Raw genomic sequence first — 22,983 nt, 5'->3', positions numbered from 1 at the left:
GCCCGTCGCCCTTCTTCGACTCGCTCGCCTCGCCGTCAGTATAAGTACGTCGGGAAAATAGAACGAAAAAAACAAAGTCAGTGCACAGATAATGCCCCTCCTACTTTCCTCTGCTTTGCCACGCGAGACTCTATATTCTTAGCTTGCCTATATCTCTGCTCCTCTTCTATCGACATCTTTCAACCTTGCTCATCCATCTTGCTCGTGCCTCTGCCTATACGCACTCTCCATTTCACTAGCCTATTCGCGAATACTGAAAAAATTGCTCGACTCCTCTACAAGCGAGTTGTCCCTTTGATATAGCTGTGAAATGATGTCCTGAAGCGACAGCTAACATTTTTACGGGAAGCGGAATCTTTTTGCTGCTGGTGCAAGTTACTCTGCTTATAGGACCGTTCGCAAATGGAATTTCTCTACAAGGATGCTTTTTTATATTCATGTATATTTTCATCTTGGCGTTTAGACTGGCATCTGATATTTACCTAATGGAATTGAGGCAATGCACCATCTTGAAACAAATAAATGGGATTTGCAGTGAAAGAGTTCTACGACGAGGATTAGTTATAGTAAAGACATTCGTCGTAGCTAGCGTTGGCAAAAGAGCTGGCAGGAAGGGCAAGTGGGGCTAAGGTTGCGCGCATCTAGGCTGATGAGTTTGTAGTGAAAGCAAAGGTCTTGTGGGGCGCGATTGCTTGTCGAAAGTGAAGTCTTATTGGGCGGCGGGTGTGCACGTCAGAACATCTTTGACGCAGGCATGCATAGAGGCAGGATGGCAGTTTGGAGCGAGAGAGCGAGAGAGCGAGAGCGAGAGCGAGGCGCGCGTCGGAGTTTAGGGCAAGTTAACGCGCGACACGGCGTAGCACAACAGGCGGCGTTCCGCTTGAATAATGCATTAACAGTCCGTGCGGATGCAGTATAACACGCGCTGCCAGCCACGAACAGAGACACAGAGAGTGAGTCAGTTGCCACAAAGCTAGCAGAGCCGACCGTTCAATCTGCGCTTGCTCAACAATTCGGCAACACCCTCGCATTTGCATTAATGTCGGATATCGGCCGACACCTGTGGTCATTCATACCGCCTCCCATTTTCTCCGTCATTCCGTCCCCCTTCTATTCTCGCCTTCTATTCTCAGTCCACCCCCTCCGCGTTTTTCCCTCGCTCTCTGCCCAGATGAAAGGAAAGAACTCCTGTCGCGTATTCATTTTGCAGCTTTCCAGCAACTCGCTCTACCCAAGGGTTTTTGAGCAAGCAATAGCCGGAATTGAATGATACTTGGCAGAGGATGCACTCAGAGGGATCCGGTGCAAAGAAAAGAAAGCTCGCGAAAACAAACGGCAGTGGAATTAATCTTGACTTATTAGTCGACGACTGGCAGGCAGGCAGACAGGCAGACAGGCAGGCAGGCAGGCAGGCAGGCAGGCAGGCAGTCGGGCAAGCAAGCCGGGAATCTGGGAGCGTAAGCCGCTTTCGCGCTCTCTTTCCCGCGGCTCGGGCAATATGACAGATGCCGCGCTAGCGAGACTTGTCGGCGCTGCGCAGCGAAGGCAAGGCACGGTAATATGGCTGCTCACTAGCAGCGAGTCGCGCTCGCGCGATATTAGCGAGTGACGTTGGTTTGCGCTGGCAAAGGCGACGCGCATTATATGCTCGCGCGCGCGATAACTCAGCCGATGTTTGCGCGCCGAAATGAGCAATTTCTTCTTCTTTGCGGCTGCGCCTTCTGTGTGCAAATTGCAGCTACGCCTCGCTCGCTACCTCGCCCCTCGCGCAAACCTCCCTGCGCCCAGCCTTTATTTCAGCTCTTATTATCGCATTCCTTCCCCTTCAACTGGCTTCTTTCGACTCGATGCGTCTGAACGTTTTTCTTTTCACGATCCTTCAACGAGCGACTCGTGCCAACAAGATCGTCGACATATCGATGCCAGCTGATTGAGCTGAACATTAATTACACCGATCAGGTTTCTAAAGAAAAATATCGAGTCCACCTAAAAATACGTAAAAATACACCTCGCAGTTATAATATATGGTTGCGGCTTGCTGCCAGAGGCGCGAGATCTCACCACTCAAATTACAGTTTTCGACGAGACATCTCTTCAGACTGCTGCGCGCAATGTCCTCGAATAATTGTTTTCATCTCTTCTCTTCTTTTTTTATTCTTTTCACCGGCATATTAGCGGAGCAGCGCTACGTCGGACACCTGTCACTCGCCTAACTGATTTTCCCTAATACCCTCGCTCGCGGAACCCTGTCGTCTGGTCTTTCATTTGCCTGACAAGCTTCCTAATACCGAGACTTTTATATACGGCCAGAGAGTTGCATTAACTGACGCGCGCGCGACATTATCGATTTCAATTAACAGTGTATTGACGCATCGCTGATTTACTGTACCCTACTAACTCTCTCTCTCCCTCTCCCTCTCCCTCTCCCTCTCCCTCTTCCTCTCCCTCTCTTCTCATCAATTTGGCTGAGACATTAACGCGCTCGGCTATTGTCACTGAATAACGAGATATTTTCGAAATACATGTGACGTGTTCGTAATCAACGTGATTGCCGTTGATGACTGGCCAACGAAAGACATCCCGTTTGCTATCGATCACGCGACTAAAATCTCGCCTGCTGGCAAACAACCAGACTCGCTAAACTATTACTATCCGACACAACCACATTATAAACCAAATTGTTATTTTAAATGATAGTCCATTTACCTCTCGAACGTTATATTATTCATCAACTGCTTTCGACCCGTTCATTAATCACGCTCATACCTCTTCTATACCCATTAATGTCTGCTGTTAATTAATCATTTCCTACCAGTACAACCATTTTTTTATCAGAAAATAATGCAAAAAAGAAATTAGGAGTTATCGTGGATAAACATTTTCGACGGATTCAATTAACTTTTTTTTATATGTACCACAAGATTATGTTACGGAACGCCATTTAAGGGAAATTTAAAAAAATTGGTACTATTTATAAATTGAAAAGCTCACGAAAATGCCTTTGCGCGACCCATGGGAAGGGGCAGCTCGTGGAAAAGTAAGAAATTCGACAACGCGCTTTTTCTTTTGTGCAGCAGGGGTGGAACGAGAAGGATCCCGCAGCAGGCGCCGAGTCATTTACGATTTATTTGACGCGCCTAACGAAATTTAAATCAGCCTGTTTATTGCCATGGCAACGTCGATGTTCGCAGCAGCGTCTGCTCGTCATAGCCGTGCTGGCCATTTCGAAGGCTAGACATGGAACCAAACGTTTTACTCTCTCATTCGGGTCAATTAATAAGATCTGATACAAACACAAGATGGAATAACAATCTTTGCAAAATTAAATTTTAAATAGATTTTATTTTACATGAGCTATATATACTATATTATTTATATTGACGTTCATTAGCTGATATTTAATCTCCTTTTAGCCGCATTGATTTTCAACAATAAAGTCTATCACTGGATAATAATTAAGTAACAGATAATCAATAAAACGGTTTGTCGGGCTTCATACGATAGCCACGATGGACTAGTTAAAAATAAACAATTATGTGCATCGGAAAACCGATTCTTTCACAATCCAAAAATAGTTCGAATAGCTAATCAGTTGTTTCTATATCAATGTGATTTCAGTGCCACCTAACATTGACGATGCGCAAAGCTCGTCGGACACAATAGTGCGGGAGGGTGCTAATGTGACGCTCACGTGCAAAGCAACTGGTAGTCCACCGCCAAACATACGTTGGAAAAGGGACGATAACAAAAAGATTACCATCAACAAAACGCTGTCCGGTGAGTAGATTTTTACGTCTAACTTCTACTATCTCACTACGGCTTTGTATTCTCTGGTAGGAAATCCACCAATTTTTCACGAATTCAAGGAGATAAAAGTGACGTGATTCAAGTAACTCAGCCATTGCACTTAATTTGTAGACATTTTCAAAATTTCTCTCACTTATATTATTTTGACTATTTACCATATTCTAGACAATAATTTCATAAAATATAAGCGGTACCTTAATGTAAAGTAATTCACTCGACAATATATTGATCTATTTAACGACGTATTATAACAATACATCTTCAGCAATAGCTTAAGGAATGATCATTCCAGTTTGAATGTTTTGTTTGTTGGTGATAACGTATAGAAATTCCATTTTACTTAGCGTGTACGTCCTCGTACATCTATCAGGATTCTATCGGAATTTCCATAAGTCCGTAATCGACTTTTTTCCCGACAATTGATCTGTGACACTTAAAGTGCTATTTAATTGAAAGGACTTTCTATTCGACGAAAGAAAAATACGAAATTGGTGTCAAATGTTTAATTTGGTACGATACTCCAGGCTATGTAGCCAATTATCACACGTTACAACATATTTGGTCTTTCGTATTTTGAAACATGTTATGATTATGCATTATCTGCAATGACATGGCTTGACTGCATTGATATTATAGTAACCGAGTGGAAAGGCAGCACGCTGGAAATGACACGGATCTCAAGGCTTGATATGGGCAACTATCTGTGCATCGCCAACAACAGCGTGCCTCCCATGGTCAGTAAGCAGATCAAGGTGTCCGTTGACTGTGAGTACTCGTGCCATTCGTATCTTCTCTTACTGCGCACGTTTATCCGCCAACTGGAAAAAGCCCGAAAGCTCACTGCCACTTGAGCGCTCGAGCGGACAAAGTAAAGCCACTTGCGGCCTCTTGTAGGCTGACGACAATAGCTTTCAAGGCTTGAACGCCACTTTCTTTACAGTCCTTACGTTTTACACAGCAACATTCACCCATACCTGATTGACGATTATGACGCCCGAATCACTATGACTCGACTCGTATCTGTTATTCTTCAACTAAATTTCCTCGATTATTTGCAGCGTACATATTATTTAGTTTTCGTCAAATCTTTTTTATAACATACACAGAAACACCATATTCGACAACGTAATTGTCAAATGGTTATTTGAATATAATGTTATTTCGCGTATCATAATACTTTCTAAAACTATAATAATAAAACAAGTGACGAATTAACCAACTTTCCACAATAATAATTAAAAAATAAAAAAGAAATTAAAAAGAAAGCCGAGAGTCGCAGCAGGTAGTCAGCGATCAAGATAAAAACAAGGAAAAAAGAAAGTATGGATGTTTGCACGTGTAAGTGTAGCTACACAACTTAATAGCTCATAAAAGGCTTCGCGAGCTTTACGCGTCTGCGCGCATACACGCGAACAAGCATGCGGCTTTGGCTCATTGTCTACTTTAGCGCTGTTTACTCTCTCCTCTCTCTCTCCCTCTTTCTCTCTCTTTTTCCTCCTCCTCCTCCTCCTCCTCCTCTCTCTCTCTCTTTCTCTCTCTCTCTCTCTCTCTCTCTCTCTCTCTCTCTCTCTCTCTCTTCTTTTTCCATTTGTGGTCCAAGTGTCGCACTGGCAGTGTCTCAGTTTAACTTGTGCGCTCTATTCTTCTTCTTCACCTTCGCGTGCAGCCAGAACGCAACACTTGTACAGACACAGGGGTGCAGGCAGAATAGGGAGGCGCGCAAAAGTAGAAAAGCCGCGGAGACATAAAAGTAAGCTTGAGCCAAGTGTAACACGCCATTACCGCTTTCACTGCTGTTGTCGCTTCTCTCTCTCTCTCTCTCTCTTCCTCTCTCGCGCTCTCCCGCTATTTCTCGTTCCTTTTCCCGGGCTATTGTCACTTTAGTGACACTTGCACCAGCGTACGGGTCGTGACTTCGCATACCACGCGTTAGCTTTTTCAATTGGCTCACGTTTATCGCACTTACCGGCGGATCAAAGCACCGCACCACGTGGATTTTCTGTCGTTTAATCAACGATCTTTTTATTTTCAATTCATATAATTTTCGTTTTTAGGAGAACTGTTTCAAATTCCATTAATGTCATTTGCCAAAAGCATTTTCAAAGTAATCGTTTCATGCACAAAAAGAAGGTTTATACGAGGGTGGGTCTTATAGGAAAATTATTCACATGCATTAAACTACAATTTGCCAACATCAAGTAAATTTAAACAATTAACGAGCTTTTCGTCCCGCGTCTGCTCGTCGGGGTTATTAGCATGGGTAGCATATTAATTTAACGTTTACGACACTGATAATTCGCGGCGCCGATGTCCGTTTTGACCTCATAAGTCCGCTTACTTCGGCAGTTTGCGCCTGAATGCTGGCTCGCTTTTTCTTTATCCGTTTCGGACAAATTTTCCGCTTTCCTCAGCGCCCTCTCGTTGGGCACGCACTGCGTGCGAATGTTCGAATTTAAAAACGAAAGAACGGCTGTCATCAACAGAACAATGAAAACAAGTGCAATGATTTCGGAGTCATGTAATTTTTCAGATAATCTGGATTGGCAAACTGTGTCAGGCTGAATTGAATGGTTTTGCGTGGATGTTTACAGTAGTTACGCAGTATTCAATTAAACGATCACTTTGTTTTATTGTGCTCACATATTCATTAAAAGCGTTGCATTATTCAAGTCATATATATAATACGATGAATATATGAGGAAAAAAAGAGTTTTATCGGAAAAGTTGAAGGATTTTAAGAAACAAAAAGCCTAATGGAATAAAGCTGGTATTGGGTTATAAACGAGGCGCGGCATGAGAGGGAAGCGTGGAGTGTTTTAAAATCAATGACGGTCGGAGATTAATTAAAAGCGTCGACAGATTACAAGCGCTCGGGTGGCAGCAGCAGCTCTCTCTCTCTCTCTCTCTCTCTCTCTCGATGACATTACGGCTTTTCGAGGCGAAACGTAAAAAAAAGTGGATATGCCCTCAAGAGCTGACGCGCGTTAAACGACCGGCTGTACAGGCGATTAACGAGCCGCCGCGCCGGTCAGCTTCGCCTGCTGCACGCGCCTCGTCGCAAGCTCGTCTCTCGATTACGCGTTGCACATTTTTTGCTACTCTGCTTTCAGCGCGCGATAGTTCCACTCTGGCTACCGCTTTTCTCAGTTGAAAGATCGCCCGATAAAAGATTAATGCATATCGGTTGATTGATCAAAAACAATATTTTTTTTTATTTTTTTGTTGTAATTTGTTGATCAGCCAAAGTGGTTTTTCGTAGAAAAGTATCGAGAGGCACGAAGGCCTGTATGTACTTTGCAAACCATTGCAACTTCAGCGAACACGCTCGAAGTTGCGTGTGCGTAGCGCGAGCTGGCAAAATGTTTGACTGCGTGGCGTGCGCGCGGGATATACCGCCACGGGCGAACACGGAAAAAGAGCTGGGAAAATACAAAAGGCAAACATTCAAAATCAATATTCGCGGATATTGGCTTGCTCATAACGCGTAATTTTCATGCCGACCGCAAATCGACGAAGCGACGAAAAAAATGGCCGACGTCTCGTTCGCACGGTTCGCATGTGCACATACGCGCGGCAACGGTCATAGGTGAGATTCCGATGCCTAAACGCGATTACTGGCCAACATTGCCAACATTCAGCTGAGCCAGATGCACAGCGAGCGAACGCGTAATTATTCATTCCTCGAAAGATCGCCATACGCTGGCCGAAGACACATGGCTGACGTTCGAAAAGAAAGTAAAACTGAAGCGTAAGCCGTGGAGAGCACGAGGCGCGCAACGGTTAAATGAGAATGAAAATGAGAAAAAAAGCTAAGCCTCCGAAGGAGGAATAGCAAAGCGACGGAAAAGGAGAGGGAGCGAAGAGACAGGCTACTTTCCATCTTCATCTATTCGTCGTCTTAGGCTGCAATAAGAAATCCTTTTAATTTATTTCTCGTGGTGCATGAGCTGGAAACAGCAGACGCGCAGACAGAGAGAAAGAGAGGGGCCGGGGGAGGAGGGGGGAGGGGCGAAGGAGGCAAATATAAGAAAGGAGAAGAAGGCTCCGAGGAAAGCAGCAGAAGAAACGGAGGAGCTTCTAGGGATTCTAGGGTCACGTATAAGCACTGAGTCAAGCCGCCGCCCTCGGCTGCCTACTCTCGCTCTGCTACTTTTTTGCTCTCTTGTTGCCGCTCTCGGGCCTCCCCTCCCTGCAGAGCGGGCGCGAGCGGGCGCGAGCGCGCGCGCGCGCACAGTGGCAATCTGTTATTAAAATCAGTAACGAGAAAAATCCGTGCCGTATCTTGGAGCTGGTGCGGGCGGCGAGGCGCGGCGTACCGGCGAGCGCCGATAGACGCGACGTGTTACGGCAAAAATTAAGCCACCTGCTCGAGCTCATCCTCCTCGGCTAGCTCGTGAAATTACCAAAGTTTGCGATACTCTTCCACTTGCCGAAGCTATCCCTCGCGAGCGCTCGCGCCATTCCTTTTTTTTTAAACTCGGCTCTCTCACTTTTTGCCCGTTTCGCCACTCCGATGAGATGATCATGTTTTAAAAGTTTCGCATAATTTTCCTGCATTTCTTTCTCTCGGGCTCGCACTGCGCTCTTTTAATAACTTCATTAAATTATGCATTTCACACGTAGCCGCTGAATTCGCCATTGTTACGTGAGCGCCGCATAACAGCTCTCTGTATAATGCATGTTACGACAAACAAATTTGTAATTGAAGTCGATGTCCCGTGAATATCGACAACAGTCGAGAATGGCCGCGGAACAAGTGGCAAAGCGATGACGATACGTTGTTCGCTAATAAAAGCAAAAATCAGAGCAGTGCTGTTTGGTCGCAGGCTCGCTTGCCGTGCCATTCCGTTGTTCTCGGGCCGCGGACAGACGGGAAAAGCGGGAGAGTGAGAACAAGAGAGCGCGTCTCGCTAAACCGATTGTAATTTAATTGTTTAATACCGAGGAAATTGGAAGTTGCCTCGGACGCGTCGGAAATACCAAACGTGGACGACGATATTAGCTATAGTGGAGAGAGAGGAGCGGAGAGCCCAAGTAATTCGCGTTATTTTCCAATACCCGTTCCCCGAGATTTTTCCGAGTATTCGGCTTGTTCATCGAGTCGCTATATTTTTCAAAATCCCATTACATCGCCAGCGCTCGCGCCTACGCTCGTTAAAAGCACTTATATTTTTTGCCACCAAGTATTCACATGCTTGCGAGCCTCCTACCTTGTTCGCCACATCAATAAATTGAGCAACGAGCGCCGGCAATTACACATTTGAATTTATAAATATCAGTGAATTCAAGATAATGAAAAATGCTCCAGCGTGTGCCGGAATACTCGGGATTTCCGTATGCGCAAGGTATTCGGATTAACGAATGAATTATTTGGAGCTGAAACACGTAGATTATGCGTAGGTAGTACGGTGATTTTCAAGAGCGCGGCCGCCGCCGGCAAACTAAAATTGGTAAAATTGCCGAAAGCGACTCGGTAGGCTGCAGAGTGGTGGGCCAAAAATCAGAAGAAAATGAGATTAGGTAATGGAATTGTGCCGACAAAGGAGACGTGTCAATGGGCAGAGCTGTCCTTTCGGTCCTTTTATCGGCGTTTATTTAAATTTAAAGCTGCGAATCGATCGACCTTCCTTCCGTCTAGCCTCTAATTCGCGTCTGGCGTCGATCGGCAGCGCCGCCAGACTGGCAGGCACGTCGGCCTCCCCCCCAAAAAACTCATTAACGCGTCTCGCGCTTTCTTCTCCCGTCTCCTTTTCCTCGGCCTGGCAGGAGCCGCAATTCCGGCTCTGACCTCGTCTCCCTCTTCCGCTCACATGCGCCCGCCGCAATCCTGATTTGTTTCTTTTCAATATCGCCGCGCTCCTCGCTCTCTCTCTCTCTCGTCTCGTGTCTTGGCTGCGCCGGAGCCCGTCGGCCAACGCTACCGTGCCCCGTGTTAAGAGTAAATTAAGAGGATTGCCACGGCCGCGCGGCAATGGAAAAATCGGTCGCATCGGCAGAGCGCGACTGTTCGAGCCGCCGCGTAGCTGTGGCGGTTGGCGTGCAAAGCTTCGCATTGTGTACTACGACATGATTATTAGTGGTGCGTGGCGGCGTGGCGCGCCAACGGTTACAATGCACTCGGCCGTGGCAATGCATCACGACGCGCTCCGCGTCTGGCGCACGCGAGCGCCGCCGCACAACAAATGCGCCCGAGAATAATCCCAGAGCGACCGAGCGGCAAACGCGCCGCAGAGACGCAGCCGTACACTTGGCCTGGAATGTCCCTCGAGCCTCGTCACCAAGGCTCGCCTCGACCTGCCTCCTCCGCCGCGGCCACCGCGCTCTCACTCTGCCTGGACCCCGATGATTTGTGAGACGTGCACGCCACTTCCTCCGTCTCTCCGCCGCGGAAGCTCAGCGCCTTCAACTCCTCGTACTTTATGCCCCGATATTTTTCTCGACGGCTGCCCTGCACAGATAACCGCCTGCCGCCTCACGCTCGTCCACGCAAGTCCGGATTTCCGTCGTCCGCACCGTCGCGGATCACTCCTTGGCCTACTTCATTTTTATTCACCGGTTAATCATCGGCGCTCCCTTCGCTGCTCGCTCCGCGCCCCATCCCGACCATGCCATGTTTACTTTTCCGCGCTTTTATTTCGCTATCGGTTCGATCCATCAAGCACTTTGTTCGATGGTGCCGTTGCCACACCACAACAACCGAAATAAGCTTAAAAGCTTGCGAAAGCGCACCGGCTGGCTTTCGACGTGCCGTCCATGAACTTTGCGCGATCATTTCGATGGATCGCAAGCCAACGAGTGGAATTAGAGATTTTGCATGGTATTAGAAAGTTGAGTTGAGCGAGCAGGCGGACAGCCGCTGTCAAATTTTCAAGGAGGGAGAAAGAAGGTGAGAGGCAAAAGATACAAGAAATTGCGCGAGCTAGATGCGAGTAGGTATATGATAAAATGTGGCAAAGGCGCGAGCCACTCGCTGATGCCGAGTCAACGAGCGAAGCGAAGCTCGTGAACTGATAAAAATTCAACGGCTTCGTAGAGAAACTGCTCACAGGCGTGGCATTTGAAAAGGCGCAAAACAAAGCGAGCCGCAGGCGATGTCGGTAGGAAAAAAGGACGAGGCAAGAGGGGATGACAGGTCGTATCAGCAATCGGCTCTCCCCGATCGACCGTAAACTCGCGAACGTCCATTTGACGAGTGGCCGCGACGTCGCCAAAGCCCATTACTGCCTTTTATTTCGCTATCTCGATGACGCCCGATAATCATCGACCCTTTCTCTTTGACGCTTTCGCCTCTCATCTTTGTTCTGGCCGGCCATTTATCCGCTTTATGCGCTATAAACGCGAACGCGCGCATTATTAGGCGGGAAATGCTTTAATTTTGTAGCCCTATCAGCATGCACATTTCGCAGGCACTTGACAAGTATTACCGCTGCCCTCATCCATTTTAATTATCATCAGCGCGGATCGGTCGTCGATGCTGTCCAGCGTCGCGCGTTCGCCACGCTCGCCCGAAAGATTCGCTCGGAAAAATTAGCTGCTCGAACGATTGCCAAGCTGTACACGCGCGAGTCTATAGGCAAATCGGGGCCGCGCCCCTGCCGACTAGCTTCCTAGTTAGTTTACGAACGCAGCTTGCCCCGCAGCTATTCCGCAGGATCCGAGCACTTGCGCCCAAGAGCACCCCGACGGCCGATATATTTCGCAATAAAGAAGGAAACGCGCCTGCATGAAAATTTCACGCCGAGCCGCGGCGGCTGCGACGTTAAAAAGCCTGCGTGCCTGAGAGTTGTCTGAGAATCAGACCAATTCGATTTAAACTTTCGCCATTCCTTTCCACGATCATGACTTGAAAACGAGTCGCCTATGAATAATTTGACATTGCGGGGCCCGAAATCGGGCTCGCCGCGCGCCTTCTTTTGCTTGATCGAGCCAGAGCGACGGCACATTGGCTGATGGACCGTTGCTGTACTTCTCATAGGATTTCGGGGAAGAACGAGCTGGCAAGATTTGCTCTCGCTGCTAGAGTCGGACTGGATTTAACTGCTCGCGACCGCGAGTCGCGCGTTGCCAAATAGAATGAAATAAAAGTGGCTTAGCCCGAAGGAAAGAGAATAGCGAGACGGTTGACTGGCTGCCGCGCTTCTCTAGCTCCCGGGGCAAATTTCAGAATTTCTGACAAGAGTCCGAGTTAACCTGTTCCCGTCGCTGAAAAGTGCCGGAGACTAGGTAATCCAGGCACGTAGTCCCCGGGGGTGTCCGCGGGGCTGCCCCTCGCTCGCCCTCAACCCCGCGCCGCCGTCGCTTTTTCTCTTCGTTTATTTCGTCCATCCTCTCATGCTCCTTCCCTGACGTCTCGTTACCCTTTTCTCTCTCTCTCTCTCTCTCTCTCTCTCTCTCTCTCTCTCTCTCTATCTTTGTGTGCTATTTATCTATCCGTCACGCGCTTCTCGGCGACGCGAAACTTGCTGCTTTATCTCACACTAACTGGCTGATTCTGTTTGTCTTTCGCTACGCGCCACCTCCTCCTTTTCCGACCGCTAGCCCCGTGACCCCCCCCCCCCTCCCCCAGCCATCCTCCCGTCGACGAAGGATTTTTCTTGGAAATACGATTTTCTAGTTTTAGAGTGCTATTCGCAATTTGATTTCGAATTTTTTTCAAAGTTTCACAAGCTACTTCACATACACAACTGCTACTACTCCAAGAGAGCGAGCTTTACGTCGTCTCCACAGTTTTATTCCCTTAAACTCATCCCTGCCTCTTCTGTCAAATTCAATCAAGCTTCACTTTTCAAATCTTCCCATCAGCATCAAATCCCGACGTTTCCTCTCGCTATCTCTTTACTTCAATGTTCTCAGCCTATATCTCACTACGACACGAATCGTAACAATCATCAGTTTATGTTGAAGTTGTTATTTCGTTGAAATGATCTTACAGATTGCTGCTTTTACACTGTTATGTTAAAGTATTTTCATTAGTAGTAACTCATTATATATAATCTAATGAAAAGTATCTGAAAGTAATATAAAATATAAAAAGGTTTGAAATATTAATGAAACAGATTTATGACTATCCAGAAAGCAGCTTAACACAATATTACTGTTTAATCTCGGCATAGATATTGTGACGGAAATCAATATAACACTCAGCTACTTTATACACTGAAGTCTAAGTTTATTACTGTACAGTGGAGTCGATGACGCTTTTTAAAGCTAAATGTATCATATGCAGAAAGATGTGCATATGATACATTTGTGCAAAGTGCATAATCAGCTTTCCGTAAATATCTTGCCTGGCAATACTAATTAACTAGAATAAATACATAGGAAAGCGCGATAAAGTCATTATTTTATAGTATTATTTTACATTTTGAATATATTCTAGTGGATGAGTTTTAGATTTCCATAAAATCATGATCTATTTATTTTCAGTAATTTTCAAGTTATTTGTATTATTTGTAGCGGCTGCTTATTTTATACGTCTTGACTCCATAAAGACACGTTATGTAAAGTTGCCTCTCGATCGCAATAATATCTCGCTTCTCTTCTATCCTTTTTTTCCTAGGATAAATTATCCTTATATTTTTTGCGCCCTTTCACGCATCAATTATATGAAATTGTTAAATAGCCGTGTCACATCCTGTTTTGTTCTCCAATGTGTCTTCATTAGATATCTTGGCTCTGATATAAACGTCGAATCGACAAAAATACAGTCAGTTAATCCCGCAGTATTCAGATCAATCAATTTCAAACTCCAAAATATCAGTGTACACAACATTTTAGAAAATAGTTGAAAGTAGTTTTTACAAGAGTCTTAAATAGAGATAATTTTAGCCTAAATGTCAATCACGAAAAGTAATTTGTCGATCTTATGTAGTCGTTCGGAATTGAAATTACGAAACATTGATTAAAATAAACGAGTATCTGCGTACAAAGTGCAATAATAAAGTACACAATTGGTCTGCTGAATTTTATAAATTTCCACATTGTTGGCTCAGACAAATTGCACCAGAAAATTCGATTTTCAAAATATCGTACTCATTTTACAATGAAATTCATATTATAATGACAACTTTACATAATAGAATACGCATACGAAAAATTAATATTTTATTCACTTTTTCATTTTCCGTTATTCATTTCTACTTGCAATTTACAGTGAAAATAGCAATAAAGTGGGTATGTATTTTAGTAGCGATTAACCTTATTACAAATGCTATTGTTAAAGTGAATAATCGTGAAAGATTATGTGCTGTACCAATCATTGTCAACAGTACGGTGGTTAATTTATGCTAATATGGTGGCTTCTACAAAAAGATTATGAGCGATATCCATGGTATTAAGACATCTAAAATATGTGTGACTGGAAAAGTAACTAGCGATACAAGAGAGTACTTGTACGTGTATTTTGTCCGTGCAGATTGAATATAAAATCGGTTGTTTGAACGCGTCATACGAGAGGAAATTGGAAGAATGAGTTTTGCCCACAAGTGGCTGTAGAAAGGGGATGAAAAGAAGAGACGCAGGCGTAATTCACTTAAATGTAAACAAGTACTTGGCCGTTAAAGAATGAAGCCACGAAAGCGGTAAAGCAGATAATCCGGAAAATCGTCGAACCGCGAAGCGGTGAGGCTAAGAGGATGAGCCGACGGTGCAAAGAAGTGTATGATAAGATTGGCATTGAGCGGACGCGAGTCGAGGGAAGACTGTTTCAGCGGGTGTTTGCTAGAAAAATCTGCAATTAGGCGAGCCGCGGTGGAAGTTGTAGCTGGCGCGGAGCGGAGTGAAAAATTGATAGAAGCTGTAGCAGCTTGCAAGATGGGCCGAGTGGCAGAGAGAGGAAAACTAATTTGAAGAGCATAAATCTGAAGTGCGCCAAGGGATTTGAAGGGCATTAGCGGAGCGAGCGAGCCGAGCAGGCTAAAGTATTTAGGATGGAGGTGCGTGCGTGGGGGATGGAGAAGGTCTCGGATCGAAGCGGCGCGAGCTCGGTCCGACAAATCGGCGAGGCGCCCGTAATTTCGCGTTTGAGGACTAACAGCTGGCGTAATCGCGTGGCTGCGGGGCCAGGCCAAGCCGAAGTCTCATTAGGCGGCAAAGTCTAATTGTAAATGGTAATGTCCCTTCGATGCAATCCATTGTTCGGCGCGGGCTGGCTGCGTTCGGCAATTGGAGAGCAGCGAGGGTGGGCGACGAGAACGGGGGAGCGAGCGCCGCCGAGCAAGTGTGCCTACGCCGCTAGGGCGAGGCGGCAGATCGATTCGCGGCGCGTGATTCGCATCTCCGCGGCGTCTCCGCGGCAGCTTCGCGGCAGCTTCGCGGCAGCTTCGCGGCAACTCCGCGGCCTGTCTTCGCTCGCCCGCGTCCTGTCTCTCGTCCGCGCTCGCGTCGAGGGCTGCGCCCTAATGGCGCGCCGTTCCGGATGGCCGATAATAACGGATGTGCGCCCGGGAAAGCACATTGCACCGCCGGCGCCGCTACCCAAGCAAATGGTCGACTCTCCATCTTCGGCAGCCTCTTGTCTCCTCTCTGCGCGCAAGGATGCGGCGCCGCACTTTTCAATTTTTATTTACACTGGCGGCGCTCCACGTTCCCTTCGCTTGTGACGCGCCCTCTACCGTCTCCGGCGCTCCCCACGTTCCACGCTACCGATTTTCAATAATTTTCAAGTGACACGCGCCGCGTCCGCAGTGACGGATGTACATGGCCGAGCGGCGCGGCAGCGATCCGATCAAGGAAACGACTGAATTGCCAACACGCACATTCGTTCGGGGGACGAATCCGCGTCATATATTTCGGATATAGGCTGAGTGTACAGTGTCGCGGGCAACGTAACTCGCCAGCTGATCCCGAGTGACAAAATACGGCCAGCGCGCCGGCGGCCCGTGGCAATCGTCTCGGCCGCGATAGATTCGCGTGGCCGCATAAAGCTCGCTGAAACGGCTTTTACTGCCGAACGAGCGTATTAATGACGCTCACGATAATGTCGAGCGAGTCTCGCTCCCTGGCGCTGTCGCACGATTTCTCCCCCGCGATTTATATGCGCCAGCGCGAATGCCCGAAAGTATCCGAGCCCGCGGCAGGGGCCCCCTCTCAAATTGTTTTTGATGCGACGAAAGCAGCGCAGTTGGCGAGTGCTTCGCCTGCGCATTGCGACGGGCTCGATTGATATTTCATCAGCTCCTCCCGTGATTACCTTTCGTTTAAGATTCTCTCGCAAGAGGATGGCCAGTAACGCGTCATCGCTCGAAGCGCTTCGAAGCGCTGAGCCTTTCTATCGGGCGAGCGCCGAGCGGCACATTCCCCGTCGTACAAAAAGCATATTCCGTGAGATAGAGGGTGAATCGAGAGTGAACCGACTGCGGATCACTCGGTCAGGTAATCGAGTGCGGGCCAGACGGATGGGCAGCCTCAAATACGCAGTGAGACGCGTTCACTTTCCATTGCTGCGAACAGGCAGGCAGGCGGGCTCGTGTACGCAGGCAAAGGCAAACGAGAGCCGACAACAGTTCGGAGCAGCAGACGCAGTAGCAGGCTTTGGATCGGCAAAGCGCTCGGCGGTTGGCCTACGGCACAGAGCTCGCGATAACATTGACGGAAAGGCTGCTGCGGGCGTTATGGGTCGATATTCATCTTGCAATTTGGGCGTGCGCGCAGGCAGCAGCAAAATGTTGGCCGGGCGCCATGGCTGCAGGCTCGCGGCCGAGCCGCATCGACCAGCGACAACTTGACCGAAAGAGTTATCGTAGCTGGCTGCACGCGCAAGCCCGCCTCGACGTGGCTCGTGCTGGCGGCCGGCTTCGACTCGCGCCGAAGCGCGAGGCCTGCTAGCAGCTGCCCTCGCCTCTTCCCGGCCCGGGCGGCCAGCCGACTGGACTCGCGAGCTCGCGAGAGTCCGGCGCCGCACGCGCACTCGTACGACTCGCCGCGATCGGCCTTCGTTTGCCCGCAGCGGTGCTTGGTGCGTTTCCAAGCGGATTAAACGGCTCGTCCTACTCGAAGCGATCGACCTACTCGATTAGAGAATCATACTTTTTAAACGTATACGAAGAACGAGTCAGTTGCGGTCAGGCTGGTAACGAGTACCGTCTTTTTTCCGATTTTAACGTAAAATACTTCAAACGGACTTTGGCACGTACCCCTGCGAGCCCTCATTTGCCGTGGCTTGCTTGCCTGCACACCCCTGCTATAGCAACCCTCCGTAATCAAATCCTACCCTAACCGCTCGAGCCGCTCACTTTCGTACCCGCACACTCGGCCATGCCGCGCGAAAGGAATGTTAATGCGACAATGCTCTACTCCTCCTTTCCCACTCCCGCAACGTACCTTCGCAAGTTTTCATTGTTCTCGTTCCTGCTCTTCTCCAATCCCTTTCCACTCTACTAACTCTCTCTCTCTCTCTCTCTCTCTCTCTCTCTCTCTCCACGTTTCTGCGCGCAGTCGAATCAAATGCATTAGGCCCCGCGCGAATCTCCCTAGGATTCCCTCGATTTTCTACCATCTACTGCTTCTTTACTGGTTCTTTTTCATACCCCTCGAAAACCTTCCATAGTTTCGTGTTCTGAGCTCATGCTTTCGATGTCAAAGCGTATGTAAATTGAATTGAAAGCTTATCCAACACAGCCGTTAATTTAGCATACGAAACAAATTTACTTTAGATTGGCTTACGAAAAAAGCTATATTCGCTTTAATCCGTCGCCAACTTCATTATCTAATTATAAATTAGTCGTAGCAATGTATCAGATGGAGCATGGTTCTCGAGATTCGTTTAATTGTGGAGTTAATAAGAAACTATATTTCTATTCCTTGTATAATCATTATCTCGAGCGTATAACAACCACTTGCTTTGGATTCATTTGTATGTCGATGCAAAGCTAACGCGTGGCGTTCTACTCGCTGATCGAGAGCTATTCTAAAACTATCTTAAATGGAAGGGAAAGAGTGGAAGGCTCCCGTGCGCGCGTGAGCACAGAAGTGCACTGCAACGTTAAGCTCTAAAAAAATTGATCGAAGATGCAAATGATGAAAAAAATGGAGAAGGAGGGTGAGGAGGGAAAAATTAAAAGTAAGTAGAAACCGAACATAGATGTATATGAAGTCCCGCGAGGCCCATATGCAGGCATCGAGCCCCGAGCGCGCGGGAAGCAGGCAAAGGACTAGCGGTTAGTTGGAAGTGAAGCGGTGAAAGGGTAAGTGGCTTTATGAATTTCGGAGTTGCACGTGTAGTATAGGTGTGCGCGTAGACCTACGAGTAGTCGGAGCCTTTCTCGGTTGAGCGCGCGAAGGACTGGATTAAAATTCCACGAGAATTCCGGGCAGGCAGGAAACCGTTAAAAGTTTCAGCTGACCTACGTCGCTCGCCGAGAACTGCACTGCCCAAATTTGGGTTATTGGACTAGAGCTGCCAGCTAATTACGACTCGCCTCAAATAATGAGGCTTCGCGCGAATCGTATACGTGTTTCGGATACCTATGTGACCGCACTTTGATCAAGCCGCCACGTTCTCGCATTCCTCCGCACGATTCGTTTTTAGACCGCGACGCCCTCGATTAAACTCCAGCGCGGCCCGGCGGCGGCGGCGGAAGCGACTCGAAAATTAATAAAACGCAAGTGATTCAGCGAGCGGAAAATCGCGAGCTCAGTCGTACGCTCCGTGTGTGCCTGCGGCACACACACGCACACGGAGGGGGCCCGCGGAAGCGGTCGGGAGGAAAGAAGTCTGAATAGGAATAGGTTGATTCGCGATTGTGCGGCTGGGTGCGCAGCCTGGCGCAGCTTGGCGCTCGCCCCTGGGGCACGCGACTGATGAATTTAAGACTTGGCTCGGAGGCATAAGCGAAGCATTGTGTCGCGGCTGACTGCTCGTTTGAAAAGTCGAGCCTCCTCGTGCCGCTGCTATCCGATGTTAATGCTGTTTAACTTCCGCCTCAATTCACTCACGCCTCTTTTCTGCCCAACGATATGACTACTCGCTTCGGCTATAATATGTGCCTCGGGCATCGGCCATTGTCTCCGTGCTAGTTCGCACTGCTATGACCGCTCGGTTGTCTTTTAGCCAATGTCATTCTGCCGGATTACTTTACCGGAAGACAATAAACGTCATTCATCAATTTGATTGGAGGTTTGCCATGGTTACACAATCAAGACGAATCCATTCGGATTTGACGTTTGCTTTTTTACGTCACGAATTTCGAGCGTAGCTACGTAACGGCAAATCTAACGAACCATATTAAATTATCGAATTTCGCGAGCACGTAACGAGATTACTCTGTATCCACAGAGCGCGTTGTATTTCTCGTTCGACTTCTATACACGAGATTGGAATATTGCCTGCTGCGGTAATCAGGCAAGGGAATCATGTGTATTGCATTGTCTTGGATAGCACGAGCAGCAGCATTGTAAGCCAGATTTACGTAAGAGTGATAAAAAGTCGGGGGCACATAAGTATTAGTATTCACGACATGCAAGACGAAAATCAACCTGTAGAGTGAGATACGGGGCCGGAATGTAAAGAGGAAAAGTAATGAAAGAGGGACAAAGTAAAACTATCGAGAAAATCAAATAGAAAGATTGCTCGGACTGATAGCACTCGCAGATTGTCTGAGATTTCCATTGATTCAGCTCGTTTCCCGACGCTTGGTAGAGGGAAATCGCGGCAGGGTCCTAAGTCAATGCTCTCGCACGCCTGCGAGTCGTCGTCGTCCTCGTCGTCGTCGTCGTTGTCTTCCTCGTCTTCCTCGTCTTCCTCCTCTTCTTCTTCTTCTTCTTCGTCGTCTTCGTCTTCGTCGCGCAATAAGAACTCGGCGTGTCAGCCGATCCCCTGCTCTCCTCTTCGTTTTTCTCCGGCGCGTCGCCGTTCTCTCGCCCTCTGCTGCCGGCTGCCTGGTGTTTTGCATTTTAAGAAGGTGTCGGATCCCCTTTGCTCCACCCGAGACAGCGCGCGCGGCCCGAGGAAAGAGAGAAGCAGCTGAAAAGAAGCAGCTCGAGAGATAGCTAAAAGAAATGAGAGCGAATTCTCTGGCTGGCTCCGAAAAACTTTGGCCTATCCGAGGGATGTCATTGGACTGCTCCGGTGCTGTATTTTTAGCCAAGTTGAAGTTGGTCTTTCGTTTCCGGAGCCGCAATTACCGTTCGAGCCGCGATGCGATCGCGTTCGCTACTCGGCCTCTATCTAAACAACAATCCGGCCAGCGAGCCACTTCTTTCTTGGAGTCGAGCGCGAAAATGCAAAAATTGATGAACCGCAGCTGATTCGATAGTTGGCGAGCGATTGAACGTGGCCGCGCAGCCGAAACAACAGGTCCAGCTGGCCCCGCCGCGCCGCTAATTTATGGAGGACGCTCAAGCAACAATAGCCTCGGGTGGGGATGGGCTCGATCGATTGCTCAGGTCTCTATCGTGTACTGCACTGGTAATTGGAACATTTATGAGTCAATCAATCACTCGTCGGCCGCAGGATCGCGCCTCGAGGCCGGCTAATGGAATGACCGCACTAATCCCCGACTCGACTCGACTCGACTCGACTCGACTCGACCCGACTCGACTCGACTCACGCGACTCGACGCGCAGTGCGAGTGGCGCTTTAGCCGGCCTTTGTTTCTGTTTCAGTCCCCCCGATGCTGATGATCCCGCATCAACTGGTCGGCGTGCCTCTTGGCTACTCGGTCACCCTCGAGTGCCACACCGAGGCTCACCCGACCTCCCTCAATTACTGGACCAGAGACGACGGCGTCATGATTCACGAGAGCAAGAAGTACAAGGTGCTCTCCACGCCGGACAAGCCATCCTACAAAACCAATATGACTCTGACCATTTTCAACATCGAGGTCAGTACCAACACTGCACGCCACCGTTCCAGCTCCTGCCGTCGTTATTTCCAGCCGACGAACTCCACTCGAACTGCGCTATTTTTCGGTCTGCCGTGGCGCGCGGCCACCTTCAAAATCCACTGGAAGCACTAATCCGCGCAGTCTATGCGGCCGCGAGCGAGCGGCGAAATTATGTGGACTCGGTAAAAGAAAAGTGCCGGAAAAATATACACCCGGACTGTCGAGTGCAGTCTGCGATCTCGCGGCGCGCGCGGAGAAAGAAATAAATGCTGTTTGCCATTGCGCAATTGGTAAACTTGCCCGACGACGCTTTTCATACCTATACGCGGACTCGTGGTGCAGTCGGTCGCGCACTCGCGCTTAACGACCGGCAATAAAGCGCCGTGGCCGCCGTGGCCGCCGATGCCGTTGCCATCCACGTGTGTTATACATTGTCGATTCCTTGTACTCTCGCGCTTCGTTTGTCCGGTAACTTTTGTCGCTGCGGCATCTGCGCTCGGTCGCATTAACCTCGCAACTTTCATTGTTTTCTTTCAGAAATCCGACTACGGCAGTTACAAGTGTGTCGCGAAAAACCCGAGGGGCGAGACCGAGGGCACGATACGTCTCTATGGTAAGTTTTTTTACGCAGCTGCAAGCTTTCTTACTTTTTGCTTTTTAACTTGTCATTATACGCCCTCAAATGACTGGCCTCGCTCTCGCCATTTTTCCGCTCTTTTTGCTCGTCCCTTCGTATACGCTGAAAATGGAAAAAAGGCATTTGGCGGACTGTCGAAAAAAAGAACGTTTAGTATTCATAGAGCGAAAGCTCTGCAGCTCAGGACTCGACGTTCGCTCGTGAAGAATGCTAAACTCTGTCACGTACTGCTTGTCTCCTGTCTTTATTAAACTTTTTTTCCCTTTATCTTCGATACTCAGCCAACAATGACACGCCACATCCACGGTAAATAAATACTTGTCCGTTGATATTACGTAGCTGCGCGTACGTGAACTGCGCGGAAAACGTCCCGCGGAATGACTCCGGCAGACGTGAGTTTGCACATGTATACATCCGTGCCAATGGAAAATGCCTCCTAATAGCTTACAGTGGCTAATTGAAGCGATAAAAATTATAATGAAACGAGTCAGCAGAGTGTAAAGAAAACGAGCGAGAGATTAAAGAGCCGCGAGTTAAGTGCTCTTAAACCACATAACGTATGCATATAATGTAAAGGAGTGTAGTAGCTTTGCGCCGAGTCTCCTCAAACGGCCAACAACTCGAGTAGTGGAGTGAGGAGGCGAAGGTAAACAGCAACGCACGTACGGCCTCCGTCTCCATTAGCGGGCATCGGTTTTTCGCATTAGCCTCATTCGAATGAAGCGGGCGCTTAGCATAAAAGGCCTCGAGTCGTCGCCGGCGCCACCGCAAAAAGAAAAAAGCACGGGCTACAAGCTTGACGCCAGGAAATGGACGCGCTGATTGCCGTCCTCCAACGATGAATATTGACGCGTGACTTGATCTTTTCCACCGAGTTCACTGCTCGACGCTCCATTTCCATGTATTCCTTTGGCAGTATTTTGTTCGTCAAATATCAACTCGACAACATTTTAATTAAATTAATATCGATGTACCTGCCTCGGGGAACTTGTCGACTGGTGGCCCACCAAAAAAATCATTAATTTATTAACGGAATTGCGCAGTTGGCCTGGATATTTCGACTTGAATTCTCAGAAAGATCGAGTTTATCGAACTGAATTTTCAGCCGAATAAAGTTAGGTATTGCTATGGAGTAAACAAATTACAAATATTAATAAATAGCTTTCAAATAATTTATTTGTAGAAGAATAAATGTATCCTCGAGTTTCCTATTATTTAATTAGTTAGCGAGCAACGTTTGATTCATTATAAATCTTAATTGGATTTCCGTATAGTGCAGTCACCGTCTGGACAGATTACTTTTTAAACGAAACTTTTATATGATTATCGATGGACAGATAAATAAAACGGTGACATTCAATAAGTGGTAAATATAGTTAATTAAATGAAAACTCAAATTATCGATGGAATGGTTGCGACGCATTTGAATAAATAAATCCGCAGCACAGTCGATTAATCGGCTGAAGATGGGAATCCCGTTAAAAGCACGTTCAAAGCCAGGCAGCAATTAGTCTGGTAGTCTGACGAAGAACCCTCCGTTGCGGCGCGTCACCGATTGCCACGACCGCAACGCCAACACAATGAAATTCAAAATGCCGCATAAGTAGTGTCGAGTAGCGAACGAGAGAGCCGCGAGGAGTTGCGGACAAAGGAGACGAAACAGAAAGAAGATGAGAAAATAAGAGTTGCAATAAACGAATAATACCGGCAGAACTA

At 47.9% G+C, this 22,983-nt stretch overlaps 1 protein-coding gene across 1 annotated transcript in view; it reads left to right on the top strand.

Annotated features, from left to right (window-relative positions):
• Positions 1 to 22,983, top strand: part of LOC131667436 (lachesin-like) — a 120,914-nt gene that overhangs the window by 79,221 nt on the left and 18,710 nt on the right. The window contains exons 4-7 of the mRNA XM_058940838.1: positions 3,619 to 3,777; positions 4,444 to 4,572; positions 20,410 to 20,627; positions 21,168 to 21,243. Coding sequence (XP_058796821.1) covers positions 3,619 to 3,777; positions 4,444 to 4,572; positions 20,410 to 20,627; positions 21,168 to 21,243 — 582 coding nt within the window. The remainder of the gene's footprint in view (positions 1 to 3,618; positions 3,778 to 4,443; positions 4,573 to 20,409; positions 20,628 to 21,167; positions 21,244 to 22,983) is intronic.

The sequence above is a fragment of the Phymastichus coffea genome, unplaced genomic scaffold (genome assembly GCF_024137745.1).
Source record: "Phymastichus coffea isolate CEN01 unplaced genomic scaffold, Cenicafe_Pcof_1.1 PCOF00066, whole genome shotgun sequence".
Classification (NCBI taxonomy): domain Eukaryota; kingdom Metazoa; phylum Arthropoda; class Insecta; order Hymenoptera; family Eulophidae; genus Phymastichus; species Phymastichus coffea.
Note: the sequence above shows the minus strand (reverse complement) of the source record. Positions and strands in the feature narration are given on the sequence as shown.